Source organism: Acartia tonsa, chromosome 8, assembly GCF_053477335.1.
Source record: "Acartia tonsa isolate MP-2025a chromosome 8, ASM5347733v1, whole genome shotgun sequence".
In the NCBI taxonomy this organism is placed as follows: Eukaryota; Metazoa; Arthropoda; class Copepoda; order Calanoida; family Acartiidae; genus Acartia; species Acartia tonsa.
The window spans coordinates 38,243,235-38,262,427 of record NC_137267.1 but is presented as its reverse complement, the minus strand read 5'-3'; the positions used below and the strand labels follow the sequence as shown (position 1 = coordinate 38,262,427).

Genomic DNA, 19,193 nt, shown 5'->3' with positions numbered 1-19,193 from the left:
GTCTTATCCCTCAAGATCCCTGGAAAATGGTGGAAAGTTAAATATATTACCTAATATTTTCTGTAGAAAGAAACCAAAAGGATTTAATTCTAGGAATTTAATATCTGATGAAACCATTACCAACTCTCTTTTCCTCTGCAAAGTAAATATACATTAACACTAGCTATAGACCATGCAACAATAAACTCATAAAAAAGATTTCCATGAAAATTGTTGCAAATTTTCAAATACTTGAAAACTACTTAACAAAACATAACAAAAGAAATTAAATCTGAAAGTAGTTATTTAATTATTGCATCATATTACATTCAGCTCTACATGGATAATTAAAGATTTAAGCCAGTTTTGTTGAGGGGCCGAAAGTCTGGGTTAACAAAACTGGTATTATTTTTTTATTTTAATTTGATACCTACTATAGGTACATAATTTTTCCGTATGACTAAAAACCGGTTCTAATACACTGGATATTAAATTCTAATCAGCCATGATTTCAAACATTTTTTAAGTGCGACATAAAGACACACAATCATCCTTCTTCTGTAAGGATGAGCAAAGCATTTAAACAAGCAAGATTGACTCTGATACGTCAAAATCATACAGTCAGACAAACATACACTCTACTACTTCGAGGCAGAGAGAATTAAAAACTTTTCAGACTTACAAACGTTTTGAAGACATTTGATTTAGAGGAAGCATATTTTTCTGTTTATTTAAAAAGTTGGAAAAAAATATAGATACAAAAGTTTAATGAACCTTCTAAGTTAACTCTAGTATGAACTGTAAAACACACATCCCACGACACACACTAGGTTATTTAATACAGTTGTAATGTAGGTACATTAGACATCAAACAAAATCATTTTCATTTTCATCAAGAAAGGAAATAATTTAACATTGTTTAGGTACATTTAATTGTAACATTTTTGCAAATCAAAAACAGTAATATAGCTTATAAAAATGCTAAAACAAAATAGTCAGGATATCTCATGGATGGCACGGGCTAACAAAACTGGTTTTAATATTATGATTGTTCAATTTTATATTCGTAGAAAACTGGATATATTACGATACGATACATGATTTTTCAGTATAGCATAGAACCGGTTCTAATCCAGCGGATATTCATCGGTTTCGAAGCCATACTGGAAATGTATAATATATACCTGCTCTCTTTTCCTAATAAGTTCACAGAGCAGGCGAACTCTCTCCAGATCTTGTCGGAGCCGGCGCATTTTCCTTCTCTCCTCCGACATAATTTTAAATTCTTCCAATGATTTTTCCGCCAATGTTAGTTCTCGCTTCGGCTCCTCCTTTGGTTCTAATGCCTCTTGTTTTATCTAAACAAATGGAATATTAACTTTATGTTGTCTGAATAATAAACTAAGAGGGGCGTTCAGTGGGTTATTGGTTCAATTCTGTTTCTGGTAGAATATAAAAATCAACAATTGGAATAATGCAAGATTGAGTCTTTTTACCCTACTGACCTTAAGGGACATTCTAATAACTAACGTTTACTGCAGACGCATAATGTTTAAAAATTACCTTTTTCTTTTTACTAAGCTTTTTAGATTTTGCATCTGACTCTCTGTCCGACTTCTCTGTTGACGAGATACTTCCTCTTAGAGACTTCTTATCCTCCGTAGAGCTGTCCTCCGGTTCGTCCTGGTCCGACTCCGGTTTGGTCGCCTTGGCAAACTGTAGCCGCCGAATTAACGGAACACCGTTACGTGTTTGACGTTTAAGTGTCCAATAAGCCATTAACCTAGAAGATATAAATTGTTACTTATAATATTTATAAAAGATGCACACAGTTTCATTTCAGTTAGATAATAACAATTTTAGAGGCCCGGAAATACGGTTCCTTAGAAGCCAACAAAATAACAACAAAAAACATAGATTCCAGTATGGCTTCGAAACAGTTTAGGTAATATTCGCCATAATGAAAACTCACGTATAGCATCATATTACAGACAATTTTCCATGAATATTAAAATAAAAATCATAACATAAAACCAGTTTTGGTAGCCAGGGCCTGATCGGGTTTTAAAAAAAAATATTTTATTCCTATAATTTTTCATTTTAATAACCGCAAAAGCTGTCTATAATACATAAGATAAATTATTCATCAATTTGCTTGATAGATAAATCATAATAGGTACCTTTGAATGAACTGATTTTTCTTCTGAATGTCGACCATGCTGGCAATCTTCTGTACTTTGTCCCACGGACACTGCGGACTAAAGTTCATCAGACCACGAAATAAGATGGGCAGTTCGTCACAAGCCTTCTTAGGAGATGCTTTCTTGTTCTTATTCATTATAATACCTAAAGCAAAAAAACCTATATCTATCTTGTTAAAAAGTAGTTGTTTGTTTGTCTGTCTGTCAGTGTGCAAGTCAGGGACAGCCATAACATATCTATAATAAGAATTAAGATACTCTAGAGACAAAAAGGATCAAAGCTTTACTGAGCAAAATTGATTTCAGTAAATCCGCATTTACATCGAAACATACTTATTTTCTATCATCCTACTTTTTAAGAATCTCAATATGTTTCAATTTATTTACCTAAAGATGCAATATCGTCTAATTTTGGCCTGGCGTCGCTGTCAGCCGGCGTGTGTTGTTCACAAAAGGCGCTCTTTCTTACAGCTATACTAGTTCCGCCGGGACCGTTTTCATGTACAGTTTCCATTTTCATGTGCAGGCCCGCCAACAGGCCACAGGTCACGTGAAAGGCGGCGAAACACGAGTTTTTGTGACATTGAATACAAGCCCCGTTGGTGCCTTTAGTTTTGCAGATTCGACATGGTAATTTCCATCTAAATATAACATAATACATCAATAAATTAATATGTTATATTTATTCTTTATTAAAACCCGATAAATTTGTTTTAAAACAAGGATGACAAAATCAATAAAATCAGTTCTAAAATCAGTCGGTAGAGCAAATGAATAGTGTCAGAATATAAATCTATAAGTCTAAACAATATTGTATGCAATTTTTTTTTTTGTAAAACTTGACTAAATATAGGATACTGTTTAAGGACATACTTCCATTTCAAAGCCTTAATAATGAAGATGCTTCGTCCTAAGAATCATTGATCCAAAAATCAGAATGATAGGATAATCAATAATCATATGACATCAACAATAAAAGCTATCAGTTAAAGACGGTCGGACGTACGGACCGACCCTATTTATACATGATCTTTGCTTTTAAAAATCTTTAAAAAATAGTTACCTGGCTGAAGGAATGTTGGCAATGCTATCAATGGGCTCAAGAAATACTGTGTTGGCAAACCTAACTTCTGGAATCCAGAGGGCACACACCACGTGGGCCCACCTACCATCATCAGTCTGCTTGAATGCGCCACCCTTGTTGGGACACAAGCAACATTCCACACTGCGGCTGGGGGATTGTAAACAACGTCGACACAACCATTGTCCCTCAGGGATGTAGGGAACGCCATAGCATTCCTAAATATTTTTTTTGTTTAGATAAAAGTACAATTGGATTTTAATCATTGTTACAGATATTCTAATATTTTTAGTAGCAAAGCAACTCCATTAGGATAACTTTGTCTGTCTGCCTGTCAGTTCTAAGGGGAAAATGTCAAGGGTATAAAGGGATAAGACAATGGCCGATAAATTAAAGTACATTCCTAATGATGATACACAAAATTACCCATTCTTTAGATTACAATTAGTGGTTGAAACGTTTGGACACTTCTAGGTGTGACTAACCTGATGAACGGCAAGATTACAGAGATCACAGAAAAGAATAACATTGGTATTTGTAGCTTCTCCATCCATACACACACAACATATAGCATCCTCGTCAACGGGTGCTGTGTAGTTCATATTTCCACCGGTAGATGCCACCTATGATGTATAGTTTAATTTAATAGTTCCTTGTTAAACCAACTGGTGGCTTAAAATTTAATAGAAAGAATATTAATTATAATAAAAACTTTTGCTTTTAGAAATTAAAAAAAGCTAACTGTACCTAAAATTTTTGGAGACCATTTTTTTAGAGGCAAAAGACAAGAAGTACTAATTAAAAATTTGAATAGCGGAAAGAAAACAACTAAAAGCATCGCAAACAAAACAAAATTGGAGCGTTAAAATCAATAAATTCCAAACGAAAATATATTTACCTGAAAATAAGACTCTTTTTCTAACCTATCCATAAGCAATTCAAACTGGTCTTCAGTAATTTTACTCAGATTGTCTTCTACAAAAAAAAAATGATTTGTTAAACAAATGAAACAAAAATCTTCATATAGTAAAAAAACAAGGATGACCACAACCAATATAGTGAACATTAACACTTGCAGAGAGAGGCATTTCTGGTAACTAGTAAAAAGTTGCTACGCTTTCTAAATCAACATACAAAGTTTGAAATCGATATGACAAGTATCTCGAATATTGATCTCCAACTGGAATATTACCTTTTCTTTTCTCATTCATAACTCTGAGCCAAGCTACGTCCTCCTCATCCATATCATACTCTATTTCCTAGATAGATACATCAATATCATACTCTATTTCCTAGATAGATACATCAATATCATACTCTATTTCCTAGATAGATACATCAATATCATACTCTATTTCCTAGATAGATACATCAATATCATACTCTATTTCCTAGATAGATACATCAATATCATACTCTATTTCCTAGATAGATACATCAATATCATACTCAATTTCCTAGATAGATACATCAATATCATACTCTATTTTCTAGATAGATACATACACAGTTAGGCAAGTGTACACAATCTTACAGGGAAGCCCATTAAATTTTATGCATTTAAAAAAAACTCCAGGTTAAAACCCCCTCACTTCCTGCACAACAAGGGTGTAAGTTGTTGAGAGGTATATGACAGCTACCCCATCCAATTCGAGCCTGGTAAAAGTATATTAAATATAAGTTATTAAGAAGATAAATCTATAATACAAAGTAGCTTGATGTCTGTCCGTCTGTCTGTCTGTCTGTCCCTTAAGATCTCGGTAACCACTGAACCGATCGGATTCTACTCTTCAGGGAATATACCTACTGGTCCTGTGGTGGTTTTAGGCTATTTTCTTGGGGGGTGGGACACCCCCAACCCCCCCAAAAATAAAAAAACCACCCCCCAAAATTTTTTTTTTTACATTTTTTGTAAAATCTCAGTAACTGCTGATCAAATTGAGCTCTACCCTTCTGGGAATATACCTACTGGTCCTCTGGTGGTTTTAAGCTATTTTCTTGGGGGGTGGGACACCCCAACCCCCCCAAAAATAAAAAAATCCTCACTTCCAAAAAATTTTATTTTTAAAAATTTTTGTAAACAAAAACCAGTAATTGGGGGGGGGGGGATACCACTGCAACATGGGGTGAAGCCCCCATGAATCCCCCCCCCCAAATTTTTTTTTTTTTAATTTTGATTTTTGTGTATGCGAACAACCTAGGTTTAATTTTTACGAATTGAAATTTTTTTGTACAAATGAAAATTTTTGTGCAGAAAGCGCACAACCTGGGTTTAATTTTACCACAGAGTAATTAAACAAAGAATAATTTTTTTGAATATTTCTATTAAGGAGGGTTGACTTCCCATAACTTTATAGGGCAAAGCCCCTAGAGACTAGGGGCGAAGCCGCTAGTATCCCATAAAGACAGAGAGACAGATTAAGAAAAAAAATATAAATTAAAATAAGATTATTTAGTCAAAACTTATGACTTATTATGAACTAAAATTAACAGATTAAGATGCACCAAATTCTTATAAGTAGGATTGAGAAAAACTACTATTTAAGGCCAAGTCAAAGAGTCAGATAGACCGATAGTTATTTTTGGAGACCACTGTTTTAGAGGTCCTGTTTCAATTACCTAGAAACTTTTTTCATCAAAGGCATGACATTTTTTAACTTTATCAATACTAAGAATTTTATAAGATTTCTTTTATAACCTTTTCATTATTATTGAGTACTTTGTTACAAAGTATAAAAAGTTTGAGTTACACAATACACAAAATTATGCTATTGTATTCCACACCAAGCCTTAATAAAATCAAGGCAAGATTTTATAAAGAATTAAAAACAAAGATTAAAATTTATCTTTCGGAGGTATTTTAGTTTAAAATTGATAAACTAATATTTATCCAACTACAAGAAATCACAAAATTCAAAAGGAAATCTTTCTTATTTCTATTCAAATCTATTTGGTCGATTTGGTAACAACTTCAAACAAGTTAAATGTCTTGATTAAATTGAGGCGCGGCGTTGTTCTTTTGTTAAACTATCACAAAAGATAAATAGAGTCGGGAGTGTTGATTAAATAATTTTGCACGACTGATTCTCGTTTACTCAACTATTACATACACACAAAATAAAAGAACGAGAATCCTAATTATTTTAACAATCGATTATATGAGTAGGTATTTTAATATAACATTTCAATGGAAAAGATCTTTTATATAACTCTCCCTTGTCTGGGAAAATCTATTAAATATGTATTTATTTTCACTACATAGCCCCCAGAATGGAATTCAATAATAGCTATACAATAAAAAGGTGCTTGTTATCTTACTTTGCTTCTTTGCATATCCCCAAGAAAAGTTTAATTTATTTGCTTTTAAATCTGAGATAAATGTCGCGAAGTCCCATAAACAATGATTGTCTACACTCTATAGGTTTAGTTTGTTCGTCAGTCCATACGAAACAGTTTCAAGTTTAGATATAATAAGATTATTTTTCAAGTTACTTTTTATAATACTAGTAGCTGTGCCCCCAGCATCTAGGGGATCAGTATTCGAAAATTTAAAAAAGCCTAAAAGTATTCCAAGACTCTTAGATCTTAAAATGAAATAGCCTAAAACCCCACTGGACCTATGCGAAGCATTAAAAAAAACTCTATCGGTTCAGTAGTCTTCGAAATCTTAAGCTTAAGACAAAAAAAACTTATTAAATTATAGGATGTTAGAAAGTTCTCGTGAAGAATGCACAGACAAATGAACATCTACTCATAATTTCATTTTGTCCGTCTTCTATTTCACTAACACATGCCTACTTAGAAAGTAAAATTCTCACCTTGTCAAGTTCCTCCAGGGTTTTCTCAACAAACTTGAAATATTTGTCAGGCATAGGTTCAGCTGGCTTCAACACATAGTCACTTATCTCCGTGAACTGTGACTCGGGCAGTTTTAACATCTAAAATTAGGGAAATCAAAAAAGTAATTTCCAATCTTGTGATTTTTGTTACATCAAATTGACAAATGAAACGTGTAAACTATAAGAAAAGTTTTTGGGTTCAAAAATTAAGATAATCCTTTACCAAAATTTGACTTTGAGTTAGGTATTATTTTATAGAATTAAAAAATTTACAAATAATTAAATTTCTACCTACCTAAATAACAATATTTTTAAACCTATGATAAAATTAGATATTTCAAAACATTAAATATTGTTTGAGGTAGTATTTATATTACTCTGTTTTAGAATTCCTCCTTTCAAATCTTATATTTTGGCTTAGAAACAATAAAAAAATTTTCAACTTATGATAAAATTAGATATTTCAAAACATTAAATATTGTTTGAGGTAGTATTTATATTACTCTGTTTTAGAATTCCTCCTGTCAAATCTTATATTTTGGCTTAAAAACAATGAAATATACCAAGAGAAAAAAATATATTCAAACGTAAAATGTTACCTTTTTATCTATGGGCAAAGTGTCCCTATTTTCATCTTGTCCGTTGGTTTTATCCAAGTTGCGTGGTAACAGATTGGGATTCTAAAAAAATAATAATAATCTGTAACTGTAAAATCAATCTCATTACAAATGTTTACGTTTTAACAAAAAAATTAAAGTATTGATTTTCAGTTGCGATGCTACTCTATTATTTGACATGTCAATCTGTATGTCTGTCTAAAACGTTTTGGGGGAAACGTGATTTTTTCAGCTCATACAAAAGATAGAAGGCTGAAACTTTTTGTCAATATTCCCATCAAAATGGAGCATAATTAAGTATAAAAACATCCGTATCGATCAGACTGCTTTTAAGCCGCTTTTATTTTTTTTACAACTGATTTTCTCGGCTCCTATAAAAGATAGAAGGCTGAAAATTCTTGTCACTGTTCCCATCAAAATGGAGCTTAATCAAATAACTTTTTTTAAAGGTTTCGTGATTTTAAGTTTTTTAATATTCTCTTTTTTTTTCTTTTTTATGATAACAGATAATCTGCTCTATAACTCACTTTGTCCGTTTGTCTATGTCACACATTTTTGCTTCGCTACATATGTATGTTGTCATCCTTGATGTTAAAAATTTGCTTTCCAGCTATTAATAAGGATGTACCTTAGGGGTGCCGAATCTAGGAGCTTTTCCCTTTTTCTTTCCAGTTTTATTTTGTACAGGTGTCAAGGCAGCTTCTTCGTCCTTTTTGTTCTAAATAAAGTAGTATGTACAATAATGAAGTGGTGAAATGTAGCAATCCAGTTATCAAGATTTGAATGACACATCATTGCTGGTATAAAATTGCTGGTATAAAAGACATCTAAAAAACTTGGGTAAAAAAAGTTTCAATTGTGCCTCGTAATGCTTGGTTCTAGGAATATAGAAATAAAGCAAATTTACGAGATATTTTTACAATAATAATACGATCACTCTTTCCAAAGATACCTACTTACTTTTAAAAAGTAGATAGGTATAACACTTACCATTTTTTCCTTGAAATCTTCAGGTAAACTTGCTTCATAAGCTTCCTAAATCAAAAAATGATATTCATTATCATTGCCATTTATCTCTTAATAAATCAACGCACAGTAACTCAATGGTTTTCCAATGGTCTTTGAAAGCGGTACGTTGCAGGGTTGGTAAAAACCCGGTTTTTTTTAAATAACCCAACCCATTGGGTTTTATTAATAAAACCCGGGTTTTATTAATAAAATCCGGGTTTTTGGGGTTTTATTGTTTTCTAATGATTATTACCTAGGAATTTAAAGATATAAGGTTAAATAATTTTTATAAAGTAACAGGATTTTTGTCTGTACCATAGGATCTTGCTAACCACTGAATCTGTATGAATCTCCTGTACAGGGTAGCTTTTTAAAGGTCCAGGTAAGGTTTATTCCAATTTTGGGGGAGGGCACCACAAATCTCCTAAGAGAAATCACCCCCCCCCCCCCCCCAAAGTAGTAAAAAATCTTCAACGGACCCATGAGAAGCTAATTGTAATTGTAATTGAGAACCATATCGGTTCAGTGGTTAGGGAGTTAGGGACAGACATTCCGTTACTTATATATAAAAATAAGCAGTTAAAATGCAGTTATACAATAATTAAAATGAAATGTTTTTATAATATCAATTATTTGTTTGAAAATAGTACTCCTTATGAGTCAAAATATAGTTAACATTATCGACAAAAGGTACATTTTAAAAAAAACGTTTTTTTGTTTTTTTTTGAGTTAAAAAAAACAATAAAACCCAACTTGGGTTTTTTACTTGGTTTTTTTTTATGCCAACCTTGGTAAGTTGTGAGGCATCGCTGAGAGATGAGATTTCTCCATTTCAAGTTCAAAAATTAATATGATTTTTTGAAATTGACGAATACTTATTGTAAATTAATAAATATAAAGTTTGTTAAAAGCAAAAGTATGTCTAATGTATAACTTTAATTTCCGTTATTAAAAAATATTAGGTACCATAAAAACAAAAATATTTCACCTTAGATATGAGGGATAAAGCATCATAGATACTGAATTTGTGACACCTGCCATCCGCCTCAAATTCCACCATTTTCTGTGCCTCAGTGTACACGAGGGTGTCTTTCTGTGGTGATCTTATAAAAGGTCTCGCTATTGTTTCCTTACTCTCATCTGTCCCGTTTCTATCCTGTAAAGTTAAACAATAAAAAAATGTAGGAAAAATTGACTTACATAGGTATACATAAAATAGCATTGGTTGAATAGAATATGCGTGGATATTATAACAGGAGAAAAATAGGTTGCAATTTCCCCTCGCATTGTTTGTGCGGTAGGATCTAGTAGGAGGGGAAGGGACGGGGTAAATGACGGGGATGGGAAATATTGTTATTTTAGCCCACTAGAGAGTTCACTTTATCATAAAACATGAAAATCTCGTGTAAGATCCAAGTAATAATAAATCCATTTGATTAATGAACAGATTTCCATACAACCATTTGGAAATTGTGAACTTTAGAAAATCAAATGTATAAAAACGCAACAATCTTTTTTTCAAATGAAAAAAATACGCCTTTTCAAAATGCGCTCAAAAATTTTACTTACCTTTTCATTTGCACAAGTCTGAATGTGAGAAATAATGCCAGAGGAAGATTTGTACACTTTACCACAATGTTCAAAAGGACACCTAAAATACACAAAAATGTCGTCAATTTAGATTGCTAACAAGGACGTCATTATTGGTCAGTTTAAACATCCAGCAGGATGGAAGGGGATAAAGGGGGTTGGATCGTTATTTTAGCCAGCCTGTTACAAGTTCCATTCTATTATAGTAAATAATAATCTGGTGTAAGATGAAAGTAATAATATATCCACTTAAAAAAGGTTCTTTTAACATTATGACAACTTATCAATGATGAAGTGATGCCGACAAGTTAATTCAAACAAATAAAATGCCACAGCAAACAACTTTCGCTTGACAATGTTTTGAATTACCTGTAAGGTGGTTTACAGGCCTTCATTTCTTCTATAAAGTTATTAATATTAAAATCTGCGGCCATCTTGATTCTGAAAAAACAATGAGGCTGAAATTAATGACAGGTCACGGGTATGTAATTAAAAAACATAACTTTTACTTTTTGTTCCTTACATTTGATTCATTACATTAAATAAACTGATCCAACTATAATACTAAAAAATCTTCGAATTCCAACTGAAGAAATCCACAAAAATAAATGACATCTGATTTAGTCCTCATCATAAGAGTTTGCTGCATGAGAGGCCCCGACTGCAACTGCATCAGCCAAATCTTGTCCCTTCAACCTCTCTCTAAAAAAATAAATATATGTTTGTGTTACCATTATAAAAAAAAGTTTAAAAATAGAAGAAAAGTGATAAAATAAAAAAGAATAGGCATAGGTATTATTTTCGATTTTAAATTTCTTGTGATAATAAAAATACCTACCTAATAATTTCACCAATAGCCCTGGACGTTCTTTTCTCCAGCTTTTCTAAAGAAATAAAATATTATTAGCCAAATCAACAATATTTTGTATCAGAAGAAAATATTTGGATTATAACAAAAATTGTTACCTAACTTCTTTGCTATGTCTCTTTTTAAATCCCAGTCAGGTTTTCTTGGGGCTAAAACAAACATATTATGTTGATATGGTGTTTTTTCAGATTAAAAACGAAACGAATAAACGCATATAGACACACATAGTATCTAGATGTTTGTTTGAAAATGTACAAAATTATAGGCATATAATTAGGTTAATAGTACAAAACGGTAAAAAAACATCTAATATTCGTAATCATGAATTACTTATTTTGGGAATATTTTACAGTAACTCGGACGGACAAACCCTGGTTTTAAAAGTATCTTAACCTTTAAGATTCCAAAATGTTGCAAAAAAAATTACCTAAATTCATGAAATCTAAATCTTCTAAAACCTGCTCCTTGGCTTTAGCCACAGAATCTTGAACTTGTTCAGAAATATCCACTGGTTCCGCCTAGATTAATCAAATGCTTGGATTATATCTGATACAAGTAGGCAGACATTTTTTTGTACCTATGTAGGACCTTACATCCTAACGGCTTGTCCCATTGGACAGCTTACACTTGGACATTAGAAGAAATGTGAAAATACAAGGTTTTTCAGTATTACGGATTAATGTAGTACCGTTTCCAATTTGCTTAGACCAAGTAGTAAGCCATGGGATTAGGCAGCCGTAAGTTGTTTAAATATAGTTTTCTTAACATTATTCAAAACTATGTCATATAAAACTCTTTTTTATTTTTTTCATTAATAATAAATCTATCACAATTTTAACATTTAGTCATTAAAGAAAACAAAAGTTATTTCTTTTTATAAAATTAATTGAAAAACAGTCCTCACCTGCGGTAAAACATTATCTCCCAACTCTTCTGTTATTGGTTTGTATGACCTAATCAAATAATAAAATAAAACTGTTACCTATCAAAATAATCTTATTAAATTAGAAAGTTTTTTTTTTAAATGCAACCATCTCGTAATCAATGATTAAATGGCACTTAGAATTCGAATTTCGATCAGAAATTTTGCATGAATAATTCTTGGTAGGCCTATTTTTCCTAAATCGAACAAAAAGTTGGAAAAGTAACGGCTAACGGCTCAGCCATTTTATTATTTTTTAACTATCTTAAGAGCAAATAAGTCACGAAACCTATTTCCACATAATACTTTTTGTCGCTCAAAAACCTTATCAAACGGTTCTAGCCGGTAGCTGTTGGTACTAGAAATTTAAAAAATGGTTATTGCTATCATTTAACATGAATTAAACCAAAAATATGTTTTATAAAGTTGATTCCTACGTAATTAATGATGAATTTGCCCTGAAAATAGGCAAAAAACGGCTAAACGGCTGAGCCGCCAGCCGTTACTTTTCTAACTTTTTGTTCGATTTAGGGAAAATAGACCTACTAAGGATTACTCATAAAAAAATTTCAGATAGAAATTCAAATTCTATGTGCCATTTAATCACTAATTACGAGATGGTTGCATTACCACCCCCCCCCCCTTGTTTAGAAGGTATTGTTTAGGCAAAAATTAACAAAAACACATTGACATTTTTGAATACCTAGTAGAGTTAAAGAGTTATATCATTTAAAACCGACGCTAATAGCCTCTAGGGGCATATTTTTTTAGACATTCTAAGGACCTGCATTAAGCTTTTTCAAATTGGAGAAATCAATTCAATTTAGTCGTTAGCAATATCTTAATGCTATTTATACCTGAAAATAGGCTGTGGTAAAGGTTCTGATTCGGAATTTTCTCCATCTTGATCATCACCCTAAAATTAAAACATTCCTAAAAATATCTTAAAGTCATTAAATACTAGGAGCAATGAATAGTAAAATATCATTTCTGCGGGTAAAACTAGGTTAGAGTTATCACCAGGGATGCGGAGCCGGAGCCCTGAACCGGAGCCGCCATATTTTGCTGAAGCCGGAGCCCTTATTTTCATATTGGCTCCGACTCCGGGGATAGCTAAAAAAATATCGGAAAAAAGATTGTTATACCTTCATTAAACTTTTTGTTTAAATTTTATAATTTTGAAACCCTTTTAAGTTTTTCTTGATTTGATTTAAGGTCGGAGCTGGAGCCAAATTCGGAGCCGTTATTTTCACAGGCGGCTCCACGGAGCCGGAGCCGCACCAAAAATCAAACGGCTCCGCATCCCTGGTTATAACAGAATAAAATTAGATGTAAAACCTGAAATTTTCTTTTCATATTTGCAAGCCTCTGTTTTCTTTTCATGGCCTCGTCCTCGAGATTTCCTATTTCACCCATTTTTTATCAAGATGTTTTTTCTGAAAAAATATCAACTAAAAAGGATGTATCAGCTTTCATTTCCTTTAATAAATTTAGCTTGTAAAAATAATCTAAGTGCATCTACTCCCTCTTTTTTGTTGATGGTTTTACGCTTTACAACCTAAGCAAGATGAACATATATATAGGTATTACCTTTTTAGAAATAATCAATATTTTGCATTTGCCAAAAAAAAAATGGAAAACTAGAAATTTAGACAATTTAGCTTATCAATGTTAATTTAGATATCTGTTGCTCATTCCTGATTTTCCGTCAAGCTGAATCCAACGTTGGCACCCAAATCTGCTGTGTCTTCAGGAGTAAAGAAAAAGGTTCGAGTCCCGTCCTGACGCGTGTAAAACCTATCGGCAATTTTGGACCCGGGTCCAAACCGAATCATGGTCATGTCAAATAAGGCGTAGTCACGAAATAACAGGATGCCACCTGGATTATATAAAAATAATGTTATCAAATAAAAAATTAGTAATAATGTAATATATTCAGAAATATTGTAATTACAAAAAATACTAGCGGATACGCCCCCCAGTTGCCTCTGAGAGTACTTGAGGTGGGGTCGCAACCCCACCCTTTCAGTTTAAGTTTTAAAATAAAAGGTAAACATTCGGGGGGAGGGGGGTTATTTCATTCTAGGGGCGATTTCTTAAGAATGGTTTGTGGTACCCTAACCCAGAATAGTTAAAAACATTCCCAGGACCTATGAAATGGTACACTGTAAAAGAGAATTATATCGGCTTGGCAGTTCGCAAAATCCTTCAGTACAGTCTGAATATGTTATATGCTGTTGGATTTGAGTCATAAAGACACATAGAAAGACGAAAGAAATCCTGTTACTTTAATGTAAGGATTGCTTTCCTGGTTTTAATACTCTGGCTAAATTATCAAAAACTGTTTGATGTTTGTCAGGATGAATTGCAGATAAAACAAAGACCATGGATATTATGTCAATGCTCGACTCTCCCAGCTCTTCCAGTAACCTTAAATGATAATCATGTAGACATTATCAAATAACAATAATTAAGATTTGTTTCGAAATAAATTGACCATAAATACATTTAAAGATCTAAGTATTTAGTAAGATAAGAACTGAAACAAACCTGTCAGTTGTAATATCACACTCAAATGCCTTTACTTTGGATTCGTTGTAAAGCGGATTATCTTTGACAAATTGAACTCCACGGGCAGAAAAATCACAGCAGTAAATGAATAGGTTCAAATTTTCTTCAAGAAGTGGGAAAACAAAGTTTCCTACTCCGCAACCAACTTCGAGTAATGTTCTTTTCTCTCTGATTTCTGTAGTTCATTGTTAATAGGACTATTATTATTACTAATGTGTATTTTCAATATTAATTTTCTTTTAGAATAAAAGATTAAAATAAAAATTTTCTATTTGTATTAAAAGTGTCTTTTAACAATCCCTTGATCTTGTGAAGATGAATCTCCAATTAATTCTTGAAATTCTCTAGTTGTCCAGTGTCTATCTTTGAAAAATTTAGTTTCATTTCTCTTGTAGAATAGGTCCCAATTCTTTCTGGCCTCAGCTTCTAATTTGTTAGCTAAAAATTAACATACTGTAAACAAATAAATTTACTTATAGGTTCAGGGTGGCCACAGACTTTTTTTCAAAATAGCATAAAATAGTATGCAGAAAAAAAGTGAATAGTATGCAATAGTATGTACAAATTCCATAAAATAGTATGAAATAGCATGCATTTAAAACAACTTAATGCCTTAAAATGCAGGCAGGGGAGGAAGGGGGGGAGGTCTTCAGGTGTTGATTCTTGCATAAACTATCGCTCATGCCTCTGACAGCTTTAGTCCAAAAAAACTGCTCTGATGATCGAATGGTTTAAGAGATACCTAACTAGGGTTAGGTTAATCTCAAGGTCTTTTTGAGCCACGGAGGGCTAGGGGGGAGGGGGCATCAGATTGACTTCTAGACTAAAAGTTGGTTGATACCAATGAAAGCCAAAATATCTGCATGGTAACTTAAGGGATTTCAGGTCATTTTTAGAGTTTTAAAAAGCCATAAAAGGCTGGAGGCATAGGGGGGGGGGGGGGGGTCAGGGGGAATGACTCTTAAACTTAAAAGTTATTTTATACAAATGTGATCCAAGAGAAAACTAAGGTTTGGTCAATTTTTAAGGTTTCATAAAGTCCCAGAGTGCTAGGGGGATTGGGGCTAAGGTGTTGCTTCTTGCTAAAATTATAACTGATGCCTCTGATAACTTAAATTTAAAAAATCTGCTTTTATGATTAAATGGTTTGTGGATAATAAGGGTCAGGTTCATTTTAGGGTTTTATTGAACCCCGGAGGGCTAGGGGAGGGGAGAATGACTTTTAAACTAAAAGTTGGTCTGCACTAATAAAAGTCCAAAATATCTGCACGGTTTAAGTGGTTTTAGAGAAAACTGAGGTTAGATCAAATTTAGGGTTTTATTGAGTCTCGGAGGGCTAGGGTGTGATGGCTGGGTAGTTGCTTCTTGCTTAAACTATATATCACACCACTGATAGCTTAAGTCCAAAAAAATCTGCTCTCATGATCAAATGGTTTATGAGATAATTAAGGTTAGGTTCATTTAAAGGCTTTTTTAACCCCTGCGGGGCTAGGGAAATTGGAAGTGGGGTGACATCTAACTAAATGTTAATTTTCCGATAAAAACTTAAGTCCAAAAAATCTGCAAGGTTCATAATTTTGGTTCCTGAGAACCCCCCCCCCCCCCCCCCTTGATCTAATAGGCACCGAGTGACTTAAATAATGGGTTTGTTTGGGTATAACACTTAAGTGAGAGTAAGAATTTTATGAATATCTCATTCCTAGCGGGTACAGGATGCCAGCAAACCTGGCAGGATCATCCAGGTAAAGAGAAAAAATATTTGAGTTTAAGAAAGCATTTTATGTTACCAAAATACTAAAATACCGAATTTTTTTACTTTAAATTTTAAACTTAAGCTTTTCCAACATGTCCACATGAGGTAGGTATTAAAATTTCATAAATATCCACCGTCGTTTTCCTGCCGAGCCCCGGCTGGCAGCGGCCAAGTACGTACAGCTTCCGCTGCTGAAATTTATGTTTTGAGATTCCTAACATAAAATTTACACACACAAAAACATTTTCTGAAAAAATTGGTCTTTTAGCTTCAAAATTACAGCCGTTTAAAATTGTTATGTGCAAAAGGACCTAAAAACAGAGGCTTTATATTAGTTAAGAGATAATAAACCTCAGTTACCTATAGGATCATTTAATAATAAAAGTACTCCTCAATGCCATTAAAATTTAAAAGGAGATATCACTACTAATTGGATTTCTGCTATGTAAGAAATTTATCCAATAAAAATCAGGGTTGCCACATTTTGTTGATATATTTTCCCAAAGTTTATAGTGATTTTTTACATGTAATAAAACAATTTTTGAAGTTTAATTATAGCTTAAGATAAAGAAAACTAGTTTATTTAATTTATATTAATTCTTAAATTAACTGCTTTATACATAAAATTTCTCAAAAATGACGACTAAAGTTTAAGAATTTTAAAGTCTGATAATCTTTAAAATAGAGCTTTTACACTCATTATTTTGAAAATATTTAAAAGAAAATACATTTTTAAATATACCCTACCAATTTCTTTTCATTCTGATAACTAAAACCAACTATCTTAACACTTTTAAAAAAGGGGGTCATTTATGTAATTATTTTCCATAAGGTAAGTGTTCTTCAAGACTTTAAAACATGAATAGAACACTAAAACTTGGCATGGAAGTTGCTCTAATATGGTAAATTGTTGAACTGTGAAGAAATTTTATTGAAACCACCCCTTATATCAAATTTTCATATCGAAATTTGCCAGGAGATTGATATACCTTCCTACACCCTGTTTTGTACACTTTCGTTTTTGACCCCAACTCCCTACAAAAAGTATTGAAATTGTGAAGAAATGGCTGCAAAACTGCTGTTGCCGCCGAAAACTGTTTATCCCCCAAAAAAATTTAGCTTGTTCTTACTTAATCAGACAATTTTGTAAAACTTTAAGGCTAAACAAGTAAAATCAATGTCCTAGTTGGACCCAAGTATAACTGAGATAAGCAAGCCTAAAGTAGAAACCAATCCATTGCTTTGAGCTAAGAAGGAAGGCTGAAATTACGGGTAAGACGGTACTAACCACTACCGCACGTAGTATAGCTTGATATCTTATGGTCAGACATGGATTTACACAGTCATATTTAAAGTTTTAATTTGTGCTTTAGAAATAAGTTAAAGTGCTCTTAAAACAGAGTAATACATGGACATCCAAGCTTTTTCATTTTTTATGGGGGGGGGGGGGGAGGGGGTGGAAATTGTAAATTAAAACTTTGGGGGTAATCTTTATAACATAGAGGCAATGACGTCCAAGCTATTTTTTATTTGTAATTTTATTTTTATATTATTTTTTAAAATTTATCTTCATTTGAATATTATAAAGAAGGAATCTGTAACATTAGGATTTAAAAAAACACTTAGCAAAACATTTAAATATTTTTTTTTGGGGGGGGGGGGTGAATTTAAAAATTATATATATATTCCAAAGTCTAAGAAAGGAGGACGAAACCACATGTAAAAAAATATTGAAATATTTATGAAAATATTCAAAAGTTTCAAAGTGGCAACTCTGTTTTGACAATATTCTTACGCGGCATTCACGCGTATTCCCAGTACATGTAAATGTGTACAGTTAACAACACGATTACAATTAATTCATATACAAATGTTCTGTGATAATTTGACACTAAGTGACTTTAGAACTCTATAGCATTTGTGTGATGTTTGATTTTTCATTTGAGAAAAGGTAACAGTCTAAGTTACGGTGATCTTTACATTGAATGTGGAAATACCAATAACTTTCAAAAAAAGGTACAACAATCTGAACTGAAGAACTACTTTCTTCTGGAAACATTTCTAAAAAAAGTTTGCCGTATTTTCACAGAAGGTTAGGTAAGTGGTAATGATTGCCCCGCAGGGTTAGAGCCCCCCGCAGGGGCTAGAAATAGGATAAAAGATGCTGTGAAAATGCGATAAAACCCTATACTTCGCTTTCTTTTCATGATCTAAAAAAATCAGTTCGTTTTAATTACCTTAAATATTGAAGATTTATCCGACATACAAATAAATAGTGGAAAATAGTAGGTATGCAGTTTTTGGAAAATAGTAAAAATAGTATGCAGTTTTGGACAATAGTGGAAATAGCATAATTTTTTGGAATAGTTTGCATAGCATGCAAAAATAGCGGAAATAGTGGAAATAGCATGTTTGTGGCCAGCCTGTAGGTTATTGATTAACTAATATTTATTACTTTTAATTTTTATGAAATATTAGAAGAAGAAAACAAAAATTACTTTAATTGTAAGTACCTTTAAATTCAGCAACAATTCTAGAATTTTGTTTTTCTAAACTGTGAACATCTTTTTCACTTAATTTCAATTCGTTCAAATCTACGCTAATATTTTGAAAACTATCCTCATTTTCATTAGATTCCATCTTAAATTAAAGGTTATTATCTAAATAGTATTAAATTTAGTAAAAATGTATGCAAAATAGTTTAATTTTTCAATAAAAACTAAAAAACGGCAAAATTTGTCAAATCCGCGCTTGCATTATTATT

General features: G+C 32.4%; 3 protein-coding genes across 3 annotated transcripts in view; all 3 read right to left on the bottom strand.

Moving 5' to 3' along the window:
- LOC145326902 (bromodomain-containing protein 1-like) overlaps nucleotides 1-10,813 on the bottom strand; it is a 21,329-nt gene extending 10,516 nt beyond the window's left edge. The window contains exons 1-16 of the mRNA XM_080170346.1: nucleotides 10,685-10,813; nucleotides 10,295-10,376; nucleotides 9,714-9,881; nucleotides 8,708-8,752; nucleotides 8,346-8,435; nucleotides 7,700-7,780; nucleotides 7,080-7,199; nucleotides 4,454-4,520; nucleotides 4,160-4,236; nucleotides 3,747-3,884; nucleotides 3,244-3,479; nucleotides 2,568-2,821; nucleotides 2,160-2,325; nucleotides 1,543-1,762; nucleotides 1,164-1,337; nucleotides 51-135 (exon numbers count right to left, since the gene is read on the bottom strand). Coding sequence (XP_080026472.1) covers nucleotides 51-135; nucleotides 1,164-1,337; nucleotides 1,543-1,762; nucleotides 2,160-2,325; nucleotides 2,568-2,821; nucleotides 3,244-3,479; nucleotides 3,747-3,884; nucleotides 4,160-4,236; nucleotides 4,454-4,520; nucleotides 7,080-7,199; nucleotides 7,700-7,780; nucleotides 8,346-8,435; nucleotides 8,708-8,752; nucleotides 9,714-9,881; nucleotides 10,295-10,376; nucleotides 10,685-10,749 — 2,068 coding nt within the window. The 5' untranslated portion in view covers nucleotides 10,750-10,813. The remainder of the gene's footprint in view (nucleotides 1-50; nucleotides 136-1,163; nucleotides 1,338-1,542; nucleotides 1,763-2,159; nucleotides 2,326-2,567; nucleotides 2,822-3,243; nucleotides 3,480-3,746; nucleotides 3,885-4,159; nucleotides 4,237-4,453; nucleotides 4,521-7,079; nucleotides 7,200-7,699; nucleotides 7,781-8,345; nucleotides 8,436-8,707; nucleotides 8,753-9,713; nucleotides 9,882-10,294; nucleotides 10,377-10,684) is intronic.
- On the bottom strand, nucleotides 10,755-13,665 carry LOC145326904 (coiled-coil domain-containing protein 12). Its single transcript, XM_080170349.1, has 7 exons — nucleotides 13,444-13,665; nucleotides 12,963-13,021; nucleotides 12,088-12,136; nucleotides 11,611-11,701; nucleotides 11,282-11,332; nucleotides 11,154-11,199; nucleotides 10,755-11,017 (listed from the first exon to the last, which is right to left on the bottom strand). The coding sequence occupies exons 1-7, from the start codon at nucleotides 13,519-13,521 to the stop codon at nucleotides 10,936-10,938; spliced, it is 456 nt and encodes a 151-aa protein (XP_080026475.1). The 5' UTR covers nucleotides 13,522-13,665; the 3' UTR covers nucleotides 10,755-10,935.
- LOC145326903 (tRNA N(3)-cytidine methyltransferase METTL6) lies at nucleotides 13,571-19,193 on the bottom strand. Its single transcript, XM_080170348.1, has 6 exons — nucleotides 18,943-19,193; nucleotides 14,979-15,114; nucleotides 14,656-14,853; nucleotides 14,418-14,535; nucleotides 13,805-13,988; nucleotides 13,571-13,665 (listed from the first exon to the last, which is right to left on the bottom strand). The coding sequence occupies exons 1-6, from the start codon at nucleotides 19,067-19,069 to the stop codon at nucleotides 13,571-13,573; spliced, it is 858 nt and encodes a 285-aa protein (XP_080026474.1). The 5' UTR covers nucleotides 19,070-19,193.